We start from the raw sequence: 20075 nt of genomic DNA on the forward strand, positions 1-20075 counted from the left end.
TTGTCCATTTTATTGGCATAGAGTTGCTTGTAGTAATCTCTCATGATCTTTGTATTTCTGCAGAGTCAGTTGTTACTTCTCCTTTTTCATTTCTAATTCTATTGATTTGAGTCTTCTCCCTTTTTTTCTTGATGAGTCTGGCTAATGGTTTATCTATTTTGTTTATCTTCTCAAAGAACCAGCTTTTAGTTTTATTGATCTTTGCTATCGTTTCCTTCATTTCTTTTTCATTTATTTCTGATCTGATTTTTATGATTTCTTTCCTTCTGCTAACTTTGGGGGTTTTTTGTTCTTTCTCTAATTGCTTTCAGTGCAAGGTTAGGTTTTTTATTCGAGATGTTTCTTAATAGGATTGTATTGCTATGAACTTCCCTCTTAGAACTGCTTTTGCTGCATCCCATAGGTTTTGGGTGGTCGTGTCTCCATTGTCATTTGTTTCTAGGTATTTTTTGATTTTCTCTTTGATTTCTTCAGTGATCACTTTGTTATTAAGTAGTGTAGTGTTTAGCCTCCATGTGTTTGTATTTTTTACAGATCTTTTCCTGTAATTAAAATCTAGTCTCATAGCACTGTGGTCAGAAAAGATACTTGATACAATTTCAATTTTCTTAAATTTACCAAGGCTTGATTTGTACCCAAGATATGATGTATCCTGGAGAATGTTCCATGAGCACTTGAGAAAAATGTGTGTTCTGTTGTTTTTGGTTGGAATGTCCTATAAATATCAATTAAGTCCATCTTGTTTAATGTATCATTTAAAGCTTGTGTTCCCTTATTTATTTTCATTTTGGATGATCTGTCCATGGGTGAAAGTGGGGTGTTAAAGTCACCTACTATGAATGTGTTACTGTCGATTTCCCCTTTTATGGCTGTTAGCATTTGCCTTATGTGTTGAGGTGCTCCTATGTTGGGTGCATAAGTATTTACAATTGTTATATCTTCTTCTTGGATCGATCCCTTGATCATTATGTAGTGTCTTTCTTTGTCTCTTCTAATAGTCTTTATTTTAAAGTCTATTTCGTGTGATATGAGAATTGCTACTCCAGCTTTCTTTTGGTTTCCATTTGCATGGAATATCTTTTTCCGTCCCCTACTTTCAGGCTGTATGTGTCTCTAGGTCTGAAGTGGGTCTCTTATAGACAGCATATATATGGGTCTTGTTTTTGTATCCATTCAGCCAATCTGTGTCTTTTGGTGGCAGCATTTAATCCATTTACATTTAAGGTAATTATCGATATGTATGTTCCTATTCCCGTTTTCTTAATTGTTTTGGGTTCGTTATTGTAGGTCTTTTCCTTCTCTTGTGTTTCTTGCCCAGAGAAGTTCCTTTAGTATTTGTTGTAAAGCTGGTTTGGTGGTGCTGAACTCTCTCAGCTTTTGCTTGTCTGTAAAGGTTTTAATTTCTCCATCAAATCTGAATGAGATCCTTGCTGGGTAATCTTGGTTGTAGGTTTTTCTCCTTCATCACTTTAAATATGTCCTGCCAGTCCCTTCTGGCTTGCAGAGTTTCTGCTGAAAGATCAGCTGTTAACCTGATGGGGATTCCCTTGTGTGTTATTTGTGTTTTTCCCTTGCTGCTTTAACATGTTTTCTTTGTATTTTATTTTTGACAGTTTGATTAATATGTGTCTTGGCATGTTTCTCCTTGGATTTATCCTGTATGGGACTCTCTGTGCTTCCTGGACTTGATTAACTATTTCCTCTCCCATATTAGCGAAGTTTTCAACTATAATCTCTTCAAATATTTTCTCAGTCCCTTTCTTTTTCTCTTCTTCTTCTGGAACCCCTATAATTCGAATATTGGTGCATTTAATGTTGTCCCAGAGGTATCTGAGACTGTCCTCAGTTCTTTTCATTCTTTTTTCTTTATTCTGCTCTGCAGTAGTTATTTCCACTATTTTATCTTCCAGGTCACTTATCCGTTCTTCTGCCTCAGTTATTCTGCTATTGATCCCTTCTAGAGTATTTTTAATTTCATTTATTGTGTTGTTCATCGTTACTTGTTTCATCTTTAGTTCTTCTTAGGTCCTTGTTAAATGTTTCTTGCATTTTCTCTATTTCCAAGATTTCGGATCAACCTTACTATCCTTATTCTGAATTCTTTTTCAGGTTGACTGCCTATTTCCTCTTCATTTGTTAGGTCTGGTGTGTTTTATCTTGCTCCTTCATCTGCTGTGTGTTTTTCTGTCTTCTCATTTTGCTTATCTTACTGTGTTTGGGGTTTCCTTTTTGCAGGCCGCAGGTTCGTAGTTCCCGTTGTTTTTGGTGTCTGTCCCCAGTGGCTAAAGTTGGTTCAGTGGGTTGTGTAGGCTTCCTGGTGGAGGAGACTATTGCCTGTGTTCTGGTGGATGAGGCTGGATCTTGTCTTTCTGGTGGGCAGGTCCACGTCTGGTGGTGTGTTTTGGGGTGTCTGTGGACTTCTTATGATTTTAGGCAGCCTCTCTGCTAATGGGTGGGGTTGTGTTCCTGTCCTGCTAGTTGTTTGGCATAGGATGTCTAGCACTGTAGCTTGTTGGTCGTTGAGTGAAGCTGGGTGTTGGTGTTGAGATGGAGATCTCTAGGAGATTTGCGCCGTTTGATATTACATGGAGCTGGGAGGTCTCTTGTGAACCAGTGTCCTGAAGTTGGCTCTCCCACCTCAGAGGCACAGCACTGACTCCTGGCTACAGCACCAAGAGCCTTTCATCCACACGGCTCAGAATAAAAGGAAGAAAAAGTAGAAAGAAATAGAGAAAGAAAGAAAGAAAGGAAGGAATAAAAGAAAGAAAGAAAGAAAGAAAAAAGGGAGGGCGGGAGGGAGGAGGGAAGGAAGGAAGGATGGACGGAAGGAAAGAAATAAAGAAAGAAGATAAAATAAAGATAAAATAAAGTAAAGTTATTAAAATAAAAAATAAGTATTAAGAAAAAATATATTTTTTTAAAGAAAAAAAGGAAAAAAGAAAAACGGACAGATAGAACCTTAGGACAAATGGTGGAAGCAAAGCTATACATACAAAATCTTACACAGAAGCATACACATACACACTCACAAAAAGAGGAAAAAAATAAATCTTGCTCTCAAAGTCCAGCTCCTCAATTTGGGATGATTCGTTGTCTATTCATGTATTCCACAGATGCAGGGTACATCAAGTTGATTGTGGAACTTTAATCCGCTGCTTCTGAGGCTGCTGGGAGAGATTTCCCTTTCTCTTCTTTATTCTCACAGCTCCCTGGTCACAGCTTTGGATTTGGCCCCACCTCTGCGTGTAGGTCGGGGGAGGGCGTCTGTTCTTCGCTCAGACAGGACAGAGTTAAAGGAGCAGCTGATTCGGGGGCTCTGGCTCCCTCAGGCCAGGGGGAGGGAGGGGCACGGAGTGCTGGCCGAGCTTGTGGCGGCAGAGGGCGGCAGGATGTTGCACCAGCCTGAGGTGCGCCGTGCGTTCTCCCAGGGAAGTTGTCCCTGGATCCCGGGACCCTGGCAGTGGCGGCTGCACAGGCTCCCCGGAAGTGTGGTGTGGATAGTGACCTGTGCTCGCACACAGGCTTCTTGGTGGTGGCAGCAGCAGCCTTAGCGTCTCACGCCCGTCTCTGTGGTCTGTGCTGTTAGCCACGACTCGTGGCCATCTCTGGAGCTCCTTTAAGCAGCACTCTTAATCCCCTCTCCTCGCGCACCAGGAAACAAAGAGGGAAAAAAAAGTCTTTTGCCTCTTCTGCAGGTCCAGACTTTTTCCTGGGACTCCCTCCCGTCTAGCCGTGGTGTACTAACCCCCTGCAAGCTGTGTTCACACCGCCAACCCCAGTCCTCTCCCTGCGCTCTGACTGAAGCCTGAGCCTCAGCTCCCAGCCCCGCCCGCCCTGGCTGGTGACCAGACAAGCCTCTCGGGCTAGTGAGTGCTGGTCGGCACCAATCCTCTGTGGGGGAATCTCACCGCTTTGCCCTCCGCACCCCTGTTGCTGTGCTCTCCTCCGTGGCACCGAAGTTTATCCCCTTCACCACCCGCAGTCTCCGCCCACAAAGGGGCTTCCTAGTGAGTGGAAACCTTTCCTCCTGCACAGCTCCCTCCCACTGGTGCAGGTCCCGTCCCTATCCTTTTGTCTCTGTTTATTCTTTTTTCTTTTGCCCTACCCAGGTATGTGGGGACTTTCTTACCTTTTGGGAGGTCTGAGGTCTTCTGCCAGCGTTCAGTAGGTGTTCTGTAGGAGGTGTTCCACGTGTAGATGTATTTCTGGTGTATCTGTGGGGAGGAAGGTGATCTCCACATCTTACTCTTCCACCATCTTCCCCTCGTCCCATTTCATTCTTCAACATAGGTGCTAAAGATTTTGGTTTTGCGGTTTGGTTTTTTTTTTAAGATACCCTCTGTTATATTATGGAAGTCCCCTTTTGTTCCTAGTTTGCTAAGAGTTTTATTTTTGTAATTATGAATAGTTGTTGAATTTTATCATGCTCTTTTGCACCATTGAGACTGTCATTTTATTTTGCTTTGTAATCTTTTACTGTGACCCCTTTCAGTTGATTTTCTAGTGTTAAACCTACCTTGAATTCCTGAATTAAACCCAGCTTTTTCATGATTGTATATTAATAGATTTGGTTTGCTGTATTTTGTTTAAGATTGTGTAACCATGTTAGTAAGATTTTTTTCTTTCTCATAATGTTCTGTTCAGATTTTGGAATCAGGGGTAGTTTAGCCAATTAAAATGAGCTAGGGAATTTCCCCTTTTATTCTGTTCCCTGAAAGTACTTGTTTAAAATTGAAATTATTTCTTACTAGAATATTTGGAGAATTTGTGAGTGAAGCCATCTATACCTGCAGTTTTCTTTTTTGAAAGTTTTCAAATTACCTGTATAATTTCTTTAATGATTGTAAGACTGTTCAAGTTTTCTATTTCTTTTTACAATGGTTTTTATAAATTTTATTCTAGCATAAATTTATTCAAATTTCTTGGCATACAGAGTTGTTTCAAATATCTTCTATGATCTTTTTAATGTCTATAACATCTATAGTAGAAATAAACATTTTTATTTCTGAGACTGGCTTTTTATATCTTTTGTCTTAAATCAGTCTCAACAGAAATTTGTATATTCCTTTAGTTTGTGTAAAGAACCAATTTGGGGTCAGTGTTGATCCTCACTTTTGAATGTTTATCTTTATTATTTACTGTCTTCTACTTTCTTTTGGTTTATATTGATGTTCTTTTTTCTGACTTCTTGAGATGGATGCTTAACTCACTAATTTTCATCCTTTCTCTCTGATACATATTTTAATCATAAACATTTTCCTTTAATTATTGTTTTAGTTACATACCACAGTGTGTAGGTAACATTTTCATTAGTCATCAAAATATATCTTAAGTTCATTGTGATTTCTTTTTAGACTTTTGGGTTATTTAATTGTTTTTGTTTGAGAATTTCCCGTCATACGAAAATTTCTAGTAATCCTTTTGCTTCTGATTTTGGCCTAATTGAATGATCAGAGAACTTACTCTACATAATTAGTTATATTTGTGGGAGTTGGTTTTATGGTCTAGTACGTGGTCAGTTTTTGCAAATATCTCACATATTTGAACAGAATGCACATTCTTCATTTGTTGTATATTTATCCATTATATGCATTACATCAAATTTGTTAATCCTATTGTTTAAATCTTCTTTCTCTTTACTGAATTCTGTTCACTTTTTCTAATATCCCACTACAACTGTGGTGGTGTAATTTCTTCTTGTCATTCTGTCAGATTTTGTTTTATTTCCTTTGAGGCCTTATTATGAAATATCTAATTTAAAATTGTTATATTTTTGATGAATTGTACCTTTTGTCAACATGAACTGTAATGCTTATTTTTTATTTGCCTTAAAGTCAATTTTGTATAATACTGGTATAGCTATGCTAAGTTTCTTTTGCTTAGAGGGTATGTGTGTATATGTGTGTGTGTATGGCATGAGTTTTTCCATCCTTTTACTTTCATTGTTTTTTCTCATGTTTTAAATGTGTCTTTTATAAACAGCATATGGTTAGAGTTTGTCTTATATTTGTAAAATCTGGTCTATTCATCTTTGTCTTTCACTAGAGTTTTAAAACCCATTTACATTTAGTATAATTAAATTAATGTACTTAACATTTTAATTTTACTTCATGTTTTCCCACCCCTATTATGTATTTCTTTTTGTCTCATTTATTATCTTCTTTTGGATCATTTTTTTCTCATTGTATTTTTTCCTCATTCCACTTTTTCCTCTCTGGTAGGTTTGAAGTCATACATTCTGTTTCTCTTCTTTTTGTGATTGTATTACAAATAAGAATATGCTTTCTTAAATTTCAATCGAATATTAATCATTACCTTTACTTTCACATTGGTTAATAGAAGGATCTTAAAACAGGTTGACTTCATTTACCTTTCTTTCTACTTAAATGCTATCTTTAGTTTTATGTATCATTAAACCTCACATCGTCATTATTATTCTTTTATGGCTATATAGAATCAATTATTTAGATTTGCCCATGTGTTCACCACTTTATTTGCTCTTGATTCTTTCTCAAATTTGTGACTTCTATGAGATGTTTTTCTACTCTGTGAAATATATCCTTTAGAATTTTCTATTCTGTGGTGATGAACTCTCTGTTTCTTTGAAAAATGTCTTTATTTGACCTTCATTAGGATTCCTTTTTTAAGAAGTAGCATCTGAGTTTCCTCTGTTTTATTTCAGCCTGCTGAGGACATTGTTCCCATTGTCTTCTCATTTCCATTGCTACTTTTGAGAAGCCAGCTGTGGTGAACTGTTACTTCTTTGAAAATAACTTGTCTTTTTTTCTGTCGTTTCTTTGATTGTCTCCTTAAAATTGGCTTTCTGTGGTTTCAATTGTTGAGACTAATTTTGAATTTCTTTATGTTTATTCTGCTTGGTAGCTTTTTTGGACTTCTTAAATTTATGATTCAGCATCTTTCTTCAGTTCTATGAAATTCTCAGCTGTTATGTGTCCAAATATGTCCTCTTCTCCATTCTGTCTCTCCTCTTTCATATTCCAGTTAAACTTATGTTAGTCCTTTTTATTGTATTGTCTTTGTCTCTACTCTTCTGTGTATTCCATCTTTTTGTTAACCTGTGCTTCATGCTAGAACTTTTCTTTTGATCTATCTTTCAGTCTACTAATTCTCTCCTTAACTATACCTGATATTACATTACACCAACCTACTGAGTTCTTAATTTGGTTATTGGGTAAATTTTTTTCAGTTTTCTAAATTCTGTTGTTTCTGCTATTTCTTTTCAATAAAACATTTCTCTTTATATTTTCAAGTTTCCAGTCATGATTTTTAATCTTATTTTTTGGGCAAGGGTGCATAGAATGTGTGGTTGTTTTATAGTCTCTGATAATTTCAATACCTTAAGTCTTAATGTACCTTTTTCTGTTATCTGTTTTGTCAGTTCTCACTCATGATGTATTGCTTCTTTGTGTGCCTAGTTTGTGACTGTGTCCTGGACTTTGTATTTGCAGTACTACTTGTATGTATAATAAGAGTCCTGGGGTTGTGGTTTCTTCCTTCACAGAAGATTCATTGATGGGTAATACCAAACCAGAATTATCTTTTTTTTTTTTTTAATGCTTTGAGAGAATGGAGAAAACAGCCCCTCAATTTTTTGTAGGGCTTAATTCTCTCATAGAAACTTGATTGAGAAAGACTATTCTGGATACAAATCTCAGGTTGTTTTTTTTTTGTTTTTTATTTTTACATTCTAACAGTGATAGTTTTTTTAAACATCTTTATTGGAGTATAATTGCTTTACAATGGTCTGTTAGCTTGTGCTTTATAACAAAGTGAATCAGCTATACATATATCCCCATATCTCCTCCCTCTTGTGTCTCCCTCCCACCCTCCCTATCCCACCCCTCTAGGTGGTCACAAAGTGCTGAGCTGATCTCCCTGTGCTATGCGGCAGCTTCCCACTAGCTATCGGTTTTACATTTGGTAGTGTATATATGTTGGTTTTATATGCAACAAATTTCTACTAATTTATGATGTGCTTTTTCTATGTATCTATTTATTTACTAATTGAATGAACAAACACACATTCTCAATTTCAGTGTAAGCAAATATGATCGTCTTTTTGTGGTTTATGGTTTACGCTTTTTATGTATTATTTAAGAAATTCTGTCCTACTCCCAAGATTATAAATATATTCTTTTATATTTCCTTTTAACATTTAAGTTCTTTCTTTGTCTGGAATTTATTTTTTGTACAATAGTGCAAGGTAGGAGTCTACTATTTTTTCCCCTAGGGAAGTCGTTTATCTCACACCATTTATTGAATAATTCATCCTTCCACCACTGATTCTTAGTGCCAGCTCTGTTATATGTCACAATTTCATATATGCATAGGATTTTTTCGTGTGCTTCCTATTATTTCATTAGACTATTTGTCTATCCATATGCCAATATCAAGCTGTCTTAATTATTCTAACTATTTAGTAAATGTTGCTATGTGGTAGAGCAAATTTGTCCCCCATCCTGCCTGGTTCTTCCTCAAGAGTGCCTTGGCTATTTTTGGCCCTTTGCTTTTCCCCATTAAATTTAAAATTAGTTTGTCAACTTCCAGGAAAAACCTGGCTGGTATTTTGATTGGAATTGCATTGATCCTATAGAACAATTTGGGGGAAACCTGACATCTTTGCATTACTGAGTCTGTTTCATGTTTGTCCAACTTTCTTCAGACTGTGTCACTGTGTTATTGGCAGTTTATGTGGGGGTATAGGAAATGTTAGTGTGTACCTGTTTGTCGAATTCGGTATAATTTTAAAATTTTGTTTTAAAAAATCAGTCATTGAGAATTTAGTCAATATATTTTTGCATACCTGAAAGTTCTGCTGTAGAAAGTGCTTACTTTTAAAATAAAGAAGCATTTTCCTTATGAGAGAGACTGTGGATTTGGGGGTGGGAGTCAAAGCTATTTGTGTCCAGGTCAGGTGCAGTATAGCATAGTGGTTAAGTGAGTGTATGTACGTGAATTTATTTACATGTGCGTGCATCCATTAAAGGCAGTAAACATAGTGGATATGAGCTTGGTTTCTGGAGCCACACGTTCTGCATTTGAATCCTAGTTCCACCATTTATTGCAAAATACTTTCACAAAATATTGATACTTAACTACTTCTTGTCTCAGTTTTCTTGTCTGTAGAATGGAGTAAGTAATAATATTTATATCTTTAGATGGTTTCAAGGGAAACCATTGTGCATGATAGAGGGGAGATTAGGGTAGTAGTTGAGGTCATGGCTTTCCTTTGTAATTCCTCTCAACATCCTATCCACTGCTTTCTTATTATAATTTAGTATATTTATTAACCAAATATTAGAATGTAGTATAATGGTGAAGAGTATAAGCTTAGGCGTCTGGTTAACCTGGACTACAATTGTGGCTTTACTTTTTCTTAGAATGTGGTTTAGGGCAAATTGCTTAATCTCTAGCCTTTAGTTTCCTTACCTGTAAACTAGAAATAACAATAGTTAATACCATCTCATAAAACTGTTGAGAGTTAAATAAGAAAAAGCAATTAGAATAGTGTCTAGCACATTTCAAATTTTGTTATGTTTTGCCATCATCATTGTTTGCCATCATCATTATTATTATTGTCATCCTGCATTCTTGTCTGTAAAATTGAGATGATACAACCTGCTTAGTAATATTGTTGGAGGACTAAATGAAATAATATATGCAAAGAGCTCAGTATGATGACTGGAAGAGAGTAAATATTCAATAAATGGTACTGTAAACAAGTTCTTAGTTTTTGTTTGTATTTCACATACTGTATACTAATACAAATCTAAGTTTGGGAATATTATCTTAAATTTATATGCTCTAAGTAAAAATACTTTTTACTTATATGTGGTCTAAGACTTTTTCATTTTGTCAGTGGCCCTTGATAGGAAATAGTGATTCTCTAAACCTGATAAACATTTTGTTATCACATAATACTCTTAAAATAGTCTTATATAGAGTCATTTTTTTTCCTTTATTTATATCGTGTCTGATAGTCTTTAGTAGATATCTTAGTTTTTAATAATAGGACCTTTTAGTTTTTCCCTTTATGTTTTCTGTTAATGTTTATAGTCTGCTGGAAGCCCTGTCATAGATTAAAGCAATCTTCTATTGCTAGGAAAGGTTCATTAAATGTCAGGACCTTAAGTTTAAGGTTCTATATGAGTTACACAAGTATTGTCTAAACCAAATGGTTCTTTTGAAATATTTGATTTTAAAGTAATTATTGTTGTATTGCTTTTAGAAGAAAACAACTGACAACTGAAAAAAAGCAATGGTCTTTGATCATTTTGTGTCTCATTCTACTGCTTTTTATTTTCAGAGTGGCAGACAACACACTACCTTTTCAGCAGAATCAAGTCGGAGTCTTTTGATCTGTCTGCTTTGGGTTCTCAAGAATGCAGATGAGACAGTTTTACAAAAGTGGTTTACAGATCTCTCAGTCCTGCAGCTAAACCGGCTATTAGATCTGCTTTATCTTTGTGTATCTTGCTTTGAGTACAAAGTAAGTGATCATTGTGCCATTGCAAAGATGAACAAGAGGGGAAACATAATGTGGAAAAGAAGAAGAAAATTTCTTCAATGTGTCTTCTTTTCTAATATTTAAATTTTAGGGAAAGAAAGTGTTTGAAAGAATGAATAGTTTGACCTTTAAGAAATCAAAGGACATGAGAGCAAAGCTTGAGGAAGCTATTCTTGGAAGCATAGGTGCTAGGCAAGAAATGGTGCGCCGAAGCCGAGGACAGCTTGGTATGTACACAATATCTTCTCCTCTGGTGAGAATTTTTTTCAGTTTCCTTGAACACTATTACAGTGATCATTTTTGCAGGTCTTCAGTGACAATTCTACACTTTTAAGATAGTGTTTTAAATGTAACTGTGAATTAACTTAAATAGCCATTTCTTTGCACGTTAGAATTCCTATTTAAGTAGGGTGAGCATACTTACAGTTTGCTCTGGATAATCTCAGTTTGTTTCTCTTGCCCTTGTGTGATTATTAATAGCATCTCTTATTTTTAAAAATAGATTTTTTAAGAGCAGTTTTAGGTTCATAGCAAAATTGAGCTGAAGATACAGATATTTCCCATATATCCTCTGTCCCCACACACATGCATGGCCTCCCTCGTTATCAACCTCCCCTACCAGAGTGGTACACTTGTTACAACTGATGAACCTACACTGACGCTCATTATCATACAGAGTCTATAGTTTACATTATGGTTCTCTTGGTCATCCATTCTATGTAGCATCACTTTTTACTCTTAAAAGTTTCCTAGTTTTGCAATGATTTAATATACCCTGTATATAAGGCAAAGATATTGCCCATTAAACTCAAATATCAGCAAGAGAAGACAATTTAGTAGCATTTGAAACCTGTTTCTAATCCCTGGTCTGCTACCCAATAGCCGTATAACTTTGGCCAAGTCACTTAATCTCCCCACTTTCCCTTTCCTCATACACTTGTGATTGTTTTGAGATTTTAAAAGGTAATGTTGATCTTATCATCTTTGTAGTGACCATGTGTGTGTAAACATTTCGCAAATTCTAAAATAATATTGTTGCTGAGAGCTCCTTAAGGTCAGGGACATGGCTTAGTCATCTGTGTACATGACATTTGCTAACAGCTCGATATATATTTGTTGACTTAAAATGTGAATGTACATTTACATGAATATTTTTTAATTATTGTTTTTGATAGGCCATTTAACTTAATGATTGTTTTTTTAAGTAAACTTAAATATCTTTTATATGCTATGTGTGTTTGGAATTTAATAATGAATAAGACAAAGTCTTTGCCTTTGGAATTAATAGAGCACTGTTTTTTCACTTCAGTTATATACAGTTTACAGTGTACCTATTGATTTTCTTTTAACTCTTTTAGTATGTACAACAACCCTCTATAAAGTATGGAAATTAACTTTCTAGGTCATTTAATTATTACCAAAGCCTAAGGAATAATTATCCTCATCTTTAAGATAAAATAAAACTCACAGAGGTAAATAACTTGCCTAAGATTATAAACTGATAGAACCAAGATCTTTTGACTGCCAATTTAGTGTTCTTTATATTATACAATAGCTCTTTCTGAGGCTTACTGTTGGAGAGTGGAGCTGTTACCGATATGTTTGTTGCATTTTTAATCTTGTGGCCTTTGGACAGCTACCACTGTTTAAATGTAAGAAACGAAGTTCTGTATGTGGAATCTTAAAAAAAAAAAACCACCCCACCCCCCAAACTCATAGATACGGAGAACAGATAGGTGTTTGCTAGAGGTGGTGGGTAGGGATGGACAAAATGGGTGTAGGGGATCAAAAGGTACAAACTCACCATAATAAAATACGTAAGTACCAGGGATGTAACTTATAGCACCGTGACTCTAGTTAACAAATGTATACTTGAAAGTTGCAAAGTGAGTACATCTTAAAAGTTCTTTTTTTTAAAAAAAATATTTATTTATTTATCTTTGGCTGCATTGGGTCTTCGTTACTATGCACGGGCTTTCTCCATTTGCGGCAAGCAGGGGCTACTCTTCGTTGCGGTGGCTTCTCTTGTTGCGGAGCATGGGCTCTAGGCGCACGGGCTTCAGTAGTTGTGGCATGTGGGCTCAGTAGCTGCGGCTTGTGGGCTCTAGAGCACAGGCTCAGTAGTTGCGGCCGCAGGCTTAGTTGCTCCGCAGCATGTGGGATCTTCCCGGACCAGGGATCAAATCCGTGTCCCCTGCATTGGCAGGTGGATTCTTAACCAGTGCACCACCAGGGAAGCCCAAAAGTTCTTATCATAAGAGAAAAATATTTGAAGCTATGTGTGGTGATGGTTGTTAACTAGACTTGTTGTGATGATCATTTTGTAGTATGTGCATATATCGCATCATTATGTTATTCACCAGAAACTAATATAATGTTATATATCAATTTTATCTCAATTTAAAAAAAAGAAGTTCTTGTCTTTGAAAAATTAAACCTTTGCAATTCTTACATATTTGGATACTTAATAAGCTAGGTCATCTAATGATAGACATTCTTAACTAAGGAGATGAGAGACAATTTCATGGGAAAAAAAGTTAATGATAAAAATGAAAAGAGTCCACACTTATTTTGTTAACTGTCTTAATATAGACATATCTTTTTGCTTTCTTTCACAAAATTTCTTAAAGACAGAGGTTTCAAAATCAAAGAGGTAAAGAGAGAAAGAAAGGGAACGGAAGGGAGAGAAAGCAGAAGGAATATCCAGACACGTCCTTTATTGTGTGTCAAATTATATTTGTTTCTCAGTATTTTAAAATTTCTATTTGAACTCTGAATTTTTACTTTTATTTTTCTTTCCATTTTCCCAGCCAATTTAAAGTCTCATGGTTTTCAAAAAGGAGCATTAGTTTTCTAGTTGAAAGCTTGAAGTCATGACTTGATTCTATTGTTTATATTTCTCCACAATTCTCAATGCCTTCTCCACTTCTGCTGGATTGGTATGAATCAGTTCTATTGCTGCTGCCCCTTAAGGAGCCCGTACCATTCATTTTGCCTTCCATCCTAGAAACCGCTTGGGAGAAAGCCCCTATCTTCCTCCTGTCCTGCCTTCTGTGGACCAAAAGAAATAATTACTTTATGAACCCTTTTTAAAAAAAAATTATTTATCTATCTATTTATTTATTTACTTATGGTTGCGCTTGGTCTTCGTTGCTGCGCATGGGCTTTCTCTAGTTGTGGTGAGCAGGGGCTACTCTCTAGTTGCAGCGAGTGGGGGCTACTCTTCGTTGTGGTGCGCGGGCTTCTCATTGGGGGTCTTCTCTTGTTGCAGAGTACGGGCTCTAGGTGCGTGGGCTTCAGTAGTTGTGACTCGCGGGCTCTAGAGCACAGGCTCAGTAGTTGTGGCGCACGGACTTAGTTGCTCCTCGGCATGTGGGATCTTCCCGGACCAGGGCTCGAACCCGTGTCCCCTGCATTGGTAGGCGGATTCTTAACCACTGTGCCACCAGTAAAGCCCCTCAATCCTTCTTAATTTATTTATTAAACAAAAAGTTATTGAGTTCTCAGGATGTGCCAGATACTTTGTCAGTACCTGACATAAAGGGGTGAACAAAATGGACATAATCTCTGTTCTTAAGTAGCTTATGTTCTTGTGGTCATAAGTGCTATGGAGAGAAAGAAAGTAAATTAAGAGGAAAGGAAGTGGTAGAGAGTTGAGGAAGGCCTTTCTGCAGAGGTGATGAATAATTGGCCAGTGAAAATTTGTGGGAAAAACAATCAGGTAAAAGGAACAACCACCATTGCACACATCCTAAATCAGTAGCATATGTAGTGAAACTACACGCACACGCACACACACAATAATGGTAGTGTAAACAAGAGTGGGAGGAAATAAGATCATATCATGCATGGTCTTATAAACCATGGTTAGGATTTTGGGAGTCAGTATTAGAAAGTTTGCTTATTTAAAAGCGTGTTCGGTTTTTTAATATTACATTTAGCAAATATATTTCTTCTGCAACTGTTGTGAAAATTTTTAATAAAAAGCATTGTCTGGTTTTTCCACTTGTACTGAGGATAAGGTGGCTGTGTATAAAATTAATAACAGTATGTAGGATTTCTTATATGTTTGCAAATATACATGTATGTGGTCTGACTGAAATAACATTAAAAAAAAGGTTTTGAAATTTGTTTGGCAGAGAGAAGCCCATCTGGAAGTGCCTTTGGGAGTCAAGAAAATCTGAGGTGGAGGAAGGATATGACTCACTGGCGTCAAAACACTGAGAAGCTTGACAAGTAATATAACCTTCTGTTTTATCTTACTGATGGGTTTGTTGAGTTTCAAATACAGAGGAAAATGATTACTTTTAGTGTTATTTTTTATATATTAGGCATTCAAATCTTAGAAGACAAAGTAGTTATATTTTATTTTTAAATTTTAGATTAAAAATGATTTGAGGGAAGAAATTTTCATATGCTATAGTAAAACAAAAGGTTACATATTCACATGTTACTCTATTTTCCCCCAACAATCCCCTTTGGAAAATGCATTCGGCAACTATTTTTTAAATATATTTTGGGTGTCACACTGAACTAAATATTTCAAGGATTACAAAAAATTAGAAAACTAATCTTTGCCCTGTTAAAGCTTAAAATATAAAGAAAGGCAAAACACTACAAGTCTTCTGTTTCTAGCATGGAGGCAAACTAGGTACAGTAACTGACCACTCTACCGCCAAAAACAATCCTAAAGGACTGCATCTTCAGCCTAAGGGGAACTGGAAGTAAACCTTTCTCACTGCCCAGGTAACCACAGGTAAAGTTGCTCAGCTTGACACTTGGCATTTCAGGTGTCATGGGGCTAATATTTTTTCCTGATAATTTGTAATTACAAGTTAGCCCTCAAGTAACTTGATTGGCCCCCACAGCTTTGAGCATATGGTGACCAACTCATTTGGGTTTGCCTAGTACTCCTCATTTTAGTAGTGAATGTCCCACATCCCAGGGAACCTTCCAGTCCTGTCCTAAAGTGAACCTGGATGGTTGGCCACCCTATCTGAGAACCATCGTCAGCCCAAGCTTTAGAGGATTCTCACAGTTGAACTTCAAGAAATATTAGTTCTCAGACAGTAAAATCAGGAAGCAAGTCCCTGTGAGAGCCAGCAGAGAGAGAAGCAGCAGGGTCAGTACCATATAGATGAGTTTGGCATTGTCAGAAACTGCCTTAGTCTCTACAGGCTGCTATGACAAAATACCACATGCTGTGTCACTTTTAAACAACAGAAATTTATTCCTCACAGTTCTGGAGGCTGGGAAGTTCGAGATCATGGCGCCAGCAGATTTGGTGTCTGGTGAAGGCCCTCTTCTGGGTTACAGACTTCTTGTTGTGTCCCCTTTTGGTTTAAGGGCAAGCAAACTCCCTGGGGCATTTTTTATAGAAGCACTAATCCCATTCTCGAGGGCTCTGCCCTGATTATCCAATCACCTTCCAAAAACTGCACCTCCTAACACCATTACGTTGGGCATTAGGTTTTCAATGTATGAATTTGGCAGGGAATGCAGTTACTGAATATAACTGTGTTAAAAATTCTTAAAGTTTGAGTTTCTGCATTTCTGTCCTCTCTGTCCATGTTCGTTTCTTTTATTATTTTTCCACATGTTGTGTTTTTTAGAAATCAAAAATTACCAAGATACTATGCTATTAGTATGTTGCTTTATTTCTGCATTTGTATAATGTGTTCTCTTTGCTTATCTTACTATGTTTTAAGGGAGCCCTTTTTTTTTTGGTGTTTTCGTGATTCTTTTTGTTTAACCATCTTGTTTTGTCATGTTTCTTCACAAAATCTTGCTGGAATTTTAAGTTTGAACATTATATATTTTGTTGTCCAATTTAATTCTAACTGTGTTGTATTTTCTCCTTAAATTTAATTTGTAAATGTAAATTCATGGACTGTTCTCTTTAGTGACAGTAATAAAGATTCAGACTTTAACATCTAAGAACTTGGAAAAGTTAGCATTTAATATATCCTTTTATTTTTGCTTTGATTTATGTGTTTTTTGTCTACTTGGATGTAATATATAGTTTCTGTATATGTATTGCAACTAAAACAAATGTCTTTACTCATAAATCATATATAGTTATTAAGTTTTTTATTTTCATTAAATAATACTTTTGTAAATATTAGTATTCAAGTAAACCACTTCATTACATCAAGTTGTTTTATTTCTAATGAGTGCCATCCAGAGTCTCACTTAAGAGTTAAATCATTTTCTGTATTAAAATTTTTGTATCAAAAGTTTGGGGAAATTAGACAAAACTTTATTTTTAAAAAGATCTTTTATCTTAAATAAATATGTTGAAAATCCTTGAAATAGTAGTATGAATACTAAACATTTTGAATGTTGCTTTGCATGAAAGCAGCTCTAAATACAAGCCCACATAGCACCACCTAGTGTCTACGTACCATTCAGAATAAAAGTTTTTTCCTGTGTTTGCTGCATCTCTGAAAACTAAATATTTATGCCTTTAGTGGCACTGTAGCACTGTAATGGGGTGAGAAAGTCTGTATTGGCATGGTTGAAAAAAATGTAGGTTAAAACAAAACATTTTAAAATATGCAAAATACTGTCTTTTTCCTTATTCTCTTGTAATTTTGCAGTCAGGCAAATATTGAAAAATGGTTCCCTTGAAAAAGCAAAAGGGTTCCAAGGTTTTTTATTTCTGTGCATCTTTAAGTCTTTTCTGAATTGCAGATCTATTGGCTTTTCTAAAAGATAAATATAATTTCTTATAATATTTTGTATTAGGTCAAGAGCAGAGATTGAACATGAAGCGCTGATTGATGGAAATCTGGCTACTGAAGCAAATCTAATCATTTTGGATACATTAGAGATTGTTGTCCAGGTAAGGACACAAATTAGAGGATTTTAAAGTAGTATAGATTTGATAAGTTAGGGTTGGGGGGAAAAAGTATTTATGGAACCATATAGTTACATTTAAATATCAGTAGATCCTAGAAGTTATGTCCGTGCTCCTCTTCTTTTCTCATTTAAAACCTATTCATTCTCCTCCACCTCTTTTTTTTAATCCAAATCCATCTCAGCTTCTTTTCCTTGCCGTCTTCCTAGATCTTACATTATCTTTTGCCTATTAAAATTTTTATTTGTTACTTATACATATTCTATCTCTCTAACCAAATTGCAGTTAACATCTCTATTTTATTTATTTTTAAATTGCAGACAGTTTCTGTAACAGAATCCAAAGAGAGCATCCTTGGTGGGGTGCTGAAAGTGCTACTACATAGCATGGCCTGTAATCAAAGTGCAGTTTATCTACAGCACTGTTTTGCTACCCAGAGAGCCCTGGTTTCAAAGGTGGGTTATTTTTGTACCTGCTGTCCTGTCAGACTTTGCTTTCTTTATTAACATTGTCTAAGATCATTTGACACATACATTGATCATATTTTAAATATACTTATAGTTAAAATTTTAGTAATAACCTAAGACTCATGATTCTTCTTTGCCTTTTGTCTACTACTTACCTTTTGGAATTTCTAAGAGTAGGTCTGATGTGGAGAAGGGCCTGAAATTACTAGCTTATTTTATTTTATTTTAGTTATTTTTTTAAATAAATTTATTTATTTATTTTTGGCTGCATTGGGTCTTCGTTGTTGCATGCGGGCTTTCTCTAGTATGGCGAGGGGGGGCTACTCTTCATTGCGGTGCGTGGGCTTCTCATTGCAGTGGCTTCTTTTGTTGTGGAGCACGGGCTCTAGGCACGTGGGCTTCAGTAGTTGTGGCGCACAGCCTCAGTAGTTGTGGTGTGCGGACTCAGTAGTTGTGGCACATGGGCTTAGTTGCTCCGCAGCATGTGGGATCTTCCTGGACCAGGGCTCAAACCCGTATCCCCTGCATTGGCAGGCGGATTCTCAACCACTGCACCACCGGAGAAGCCCAATAGCTTATTTTAAATATGGGGCTTTTTGTGTTTTCTCTTCATCTTATTTTGGCTGTCCCTTATTGACTTGATTTATCAAGAATTCAATGTATAAGTTCTTCAGTCTGTTGAAATTAGCTTATCCTATGGTAAATGGAAAGGAAGGTGCTTCTGCTATTTGTTCAACTACTTCAAATATTTATTTCCTATGTTTGTTTTCCTCTGGAAATGTGTATGTGTATGCTTAATACTTGAAGGTAGCTATTTCATCTTAGTCATCTTATAAGACGGAATGCAGAGCTGTTGATGAAACTTAGCCAGTGAAAATAACTTATATACTATTTTGTGATAATAAAAACATTTCACAGAATTATTATGTTAGTTACTATAGTAGTAAGTGTTTAATGCACATTATCTAATCTAAGGTAGTCATACAGTCCCACATAGATAACATTATTAGGCCCATTTTAAGGATGAGAAAAATATGTCCAAGGCCATATTACTAGTGTAATCCATACTCGAACCCAGTCTATCTGGCTCTGTGGGCCATGTTATTAACCATTAGTAAATATTGTCCCTTAACATTCTTTTTTTTTTTTTTGCGGTATGTGGGCCTCTCACTGTTGTGGCCTCTCCCGTTGCGGGGCACAGGCTCCAGACGCGCAGGCTCAACGGCCATGGCTCACAGGCCCAGCCGCTCCGTGGCATGTGGGATCTTCCCGTACCGGGGCACAAACCCGTGTCCCCTGTTTCGGCAGGTGGACTCTCAACCACTGCGCCACCAGGGAAGCCCCCTTAACATTCTTTTAATTCCTGGGCTACACCAACAAATCTCCACATCAGGCTATATTGACATATCTCTGGAACTTTTACTGCATAAATTCAGTGTTGGTGTTGTTTCTTTACAGTTCCCTGAACTCTTGTTTGAAGAGGAGACAGAGCAGTGTGCTGATTTATGCCTCCGGCTTCTCCGGCACTGTAGCAGTAGCATCGGTACAATACGGTCACATGCTAGTGCCTCCCTTTACCTACTTATGAGACAGAACTTTGAGATTGGGAATGTAAGTGTTTCATCTCAGGATTGTATCTTTGATTCATTAGGAAATATAACTTCTGTAGATAACTATTAAAAGGGTTCATGGGGAGCATGGAATTTTTTTGGTATGTTTTGAGTCTAATATTTGTCTTTCTATTTCTCATTCTGTGGACATATTATAAAAGTCCAAATCTTCAGTTTTACTTCCTATACTAAAAATAATGTGTAGTAGTACAGATTTAGAATATAAATGTTGAGCTATTGTAAATTTTAATTATTATCATTAAGTGAAATGAAAGTCGTAAGGAAAATTAAAAGTTAAATATCTTGGCTTGATATTTTATGATTATATGCCAGTCTTTGAAGAATTCCATGTTTTCATTTATGTTTTTTTATTTGATAATAGATTTGTGTTTTATTTTTCCTAACTTTATCAGTCAAATGTTTAGTTCATTTATTCTTACTCATGTAAGTATTTAAGGTCTAGAATATTCCATCGTGCACTGTTTTTGGTGTCTCATTGGTTCTGATATGTAGTATTCTCAGTGTTCTTGGTTTGTAGATATTTGTAATTTCAGTTTATATTTTCTTTTTAACCCAAAGTTTTAAAGTTTTGATGATAATTTTTAGTTGTT

General features: G+C 36.1%; 1 protein-coding gene across 4 annotated transcripts in view; it reads left to right on the forward strand.

Moving 5' to 3' along the window:
• Positions 1-20075, forward strand: part of DOCK7 (dedicator of cytokinesis 7) — a 210501-nt gene that overhangs the window by 154901 nt on the left and 35525 nt on the right. For all 4 annotated transcript variants that reach the window (XM_082834071.1, XM_082834067.1, XM_082834068.1 and 1 more), the window contains 6 exons: positions 10328-10510; positions 10620-10755; positions 14668-14764; positions 17276-17372; positions 17708-17842; positions 19313-19465. In XM_082834071.1, coding sequence (XP_082690197.1) covers positions 10328-10510; positions 10620-10755; positions 14668-14764; positions 17276-17372; positions 17708-17842; positions 19313-19465 — 801 coding nt within the window. The remainder of the gene's footprint in view (positions 1-10327; positions 10511-10619; positions 10756-14667; positions 14765-17275; positions 17373-17707; positions 17843-19312; positions 19466-20075) is intronic.

This window comes from Leucopleurus acutus (assembly GCF_964270905.1).
Source record: "Leucopleurus acutus genome assembly, chromosome: 2".
Classification (NCBI taxonomy): domain Eukaryota; kingdom Metazoa; phylum Chordata; class Mammalia; order Artiodactyla; family Delphinidae; genus Leucopleurus; species Leucopleurus acutus.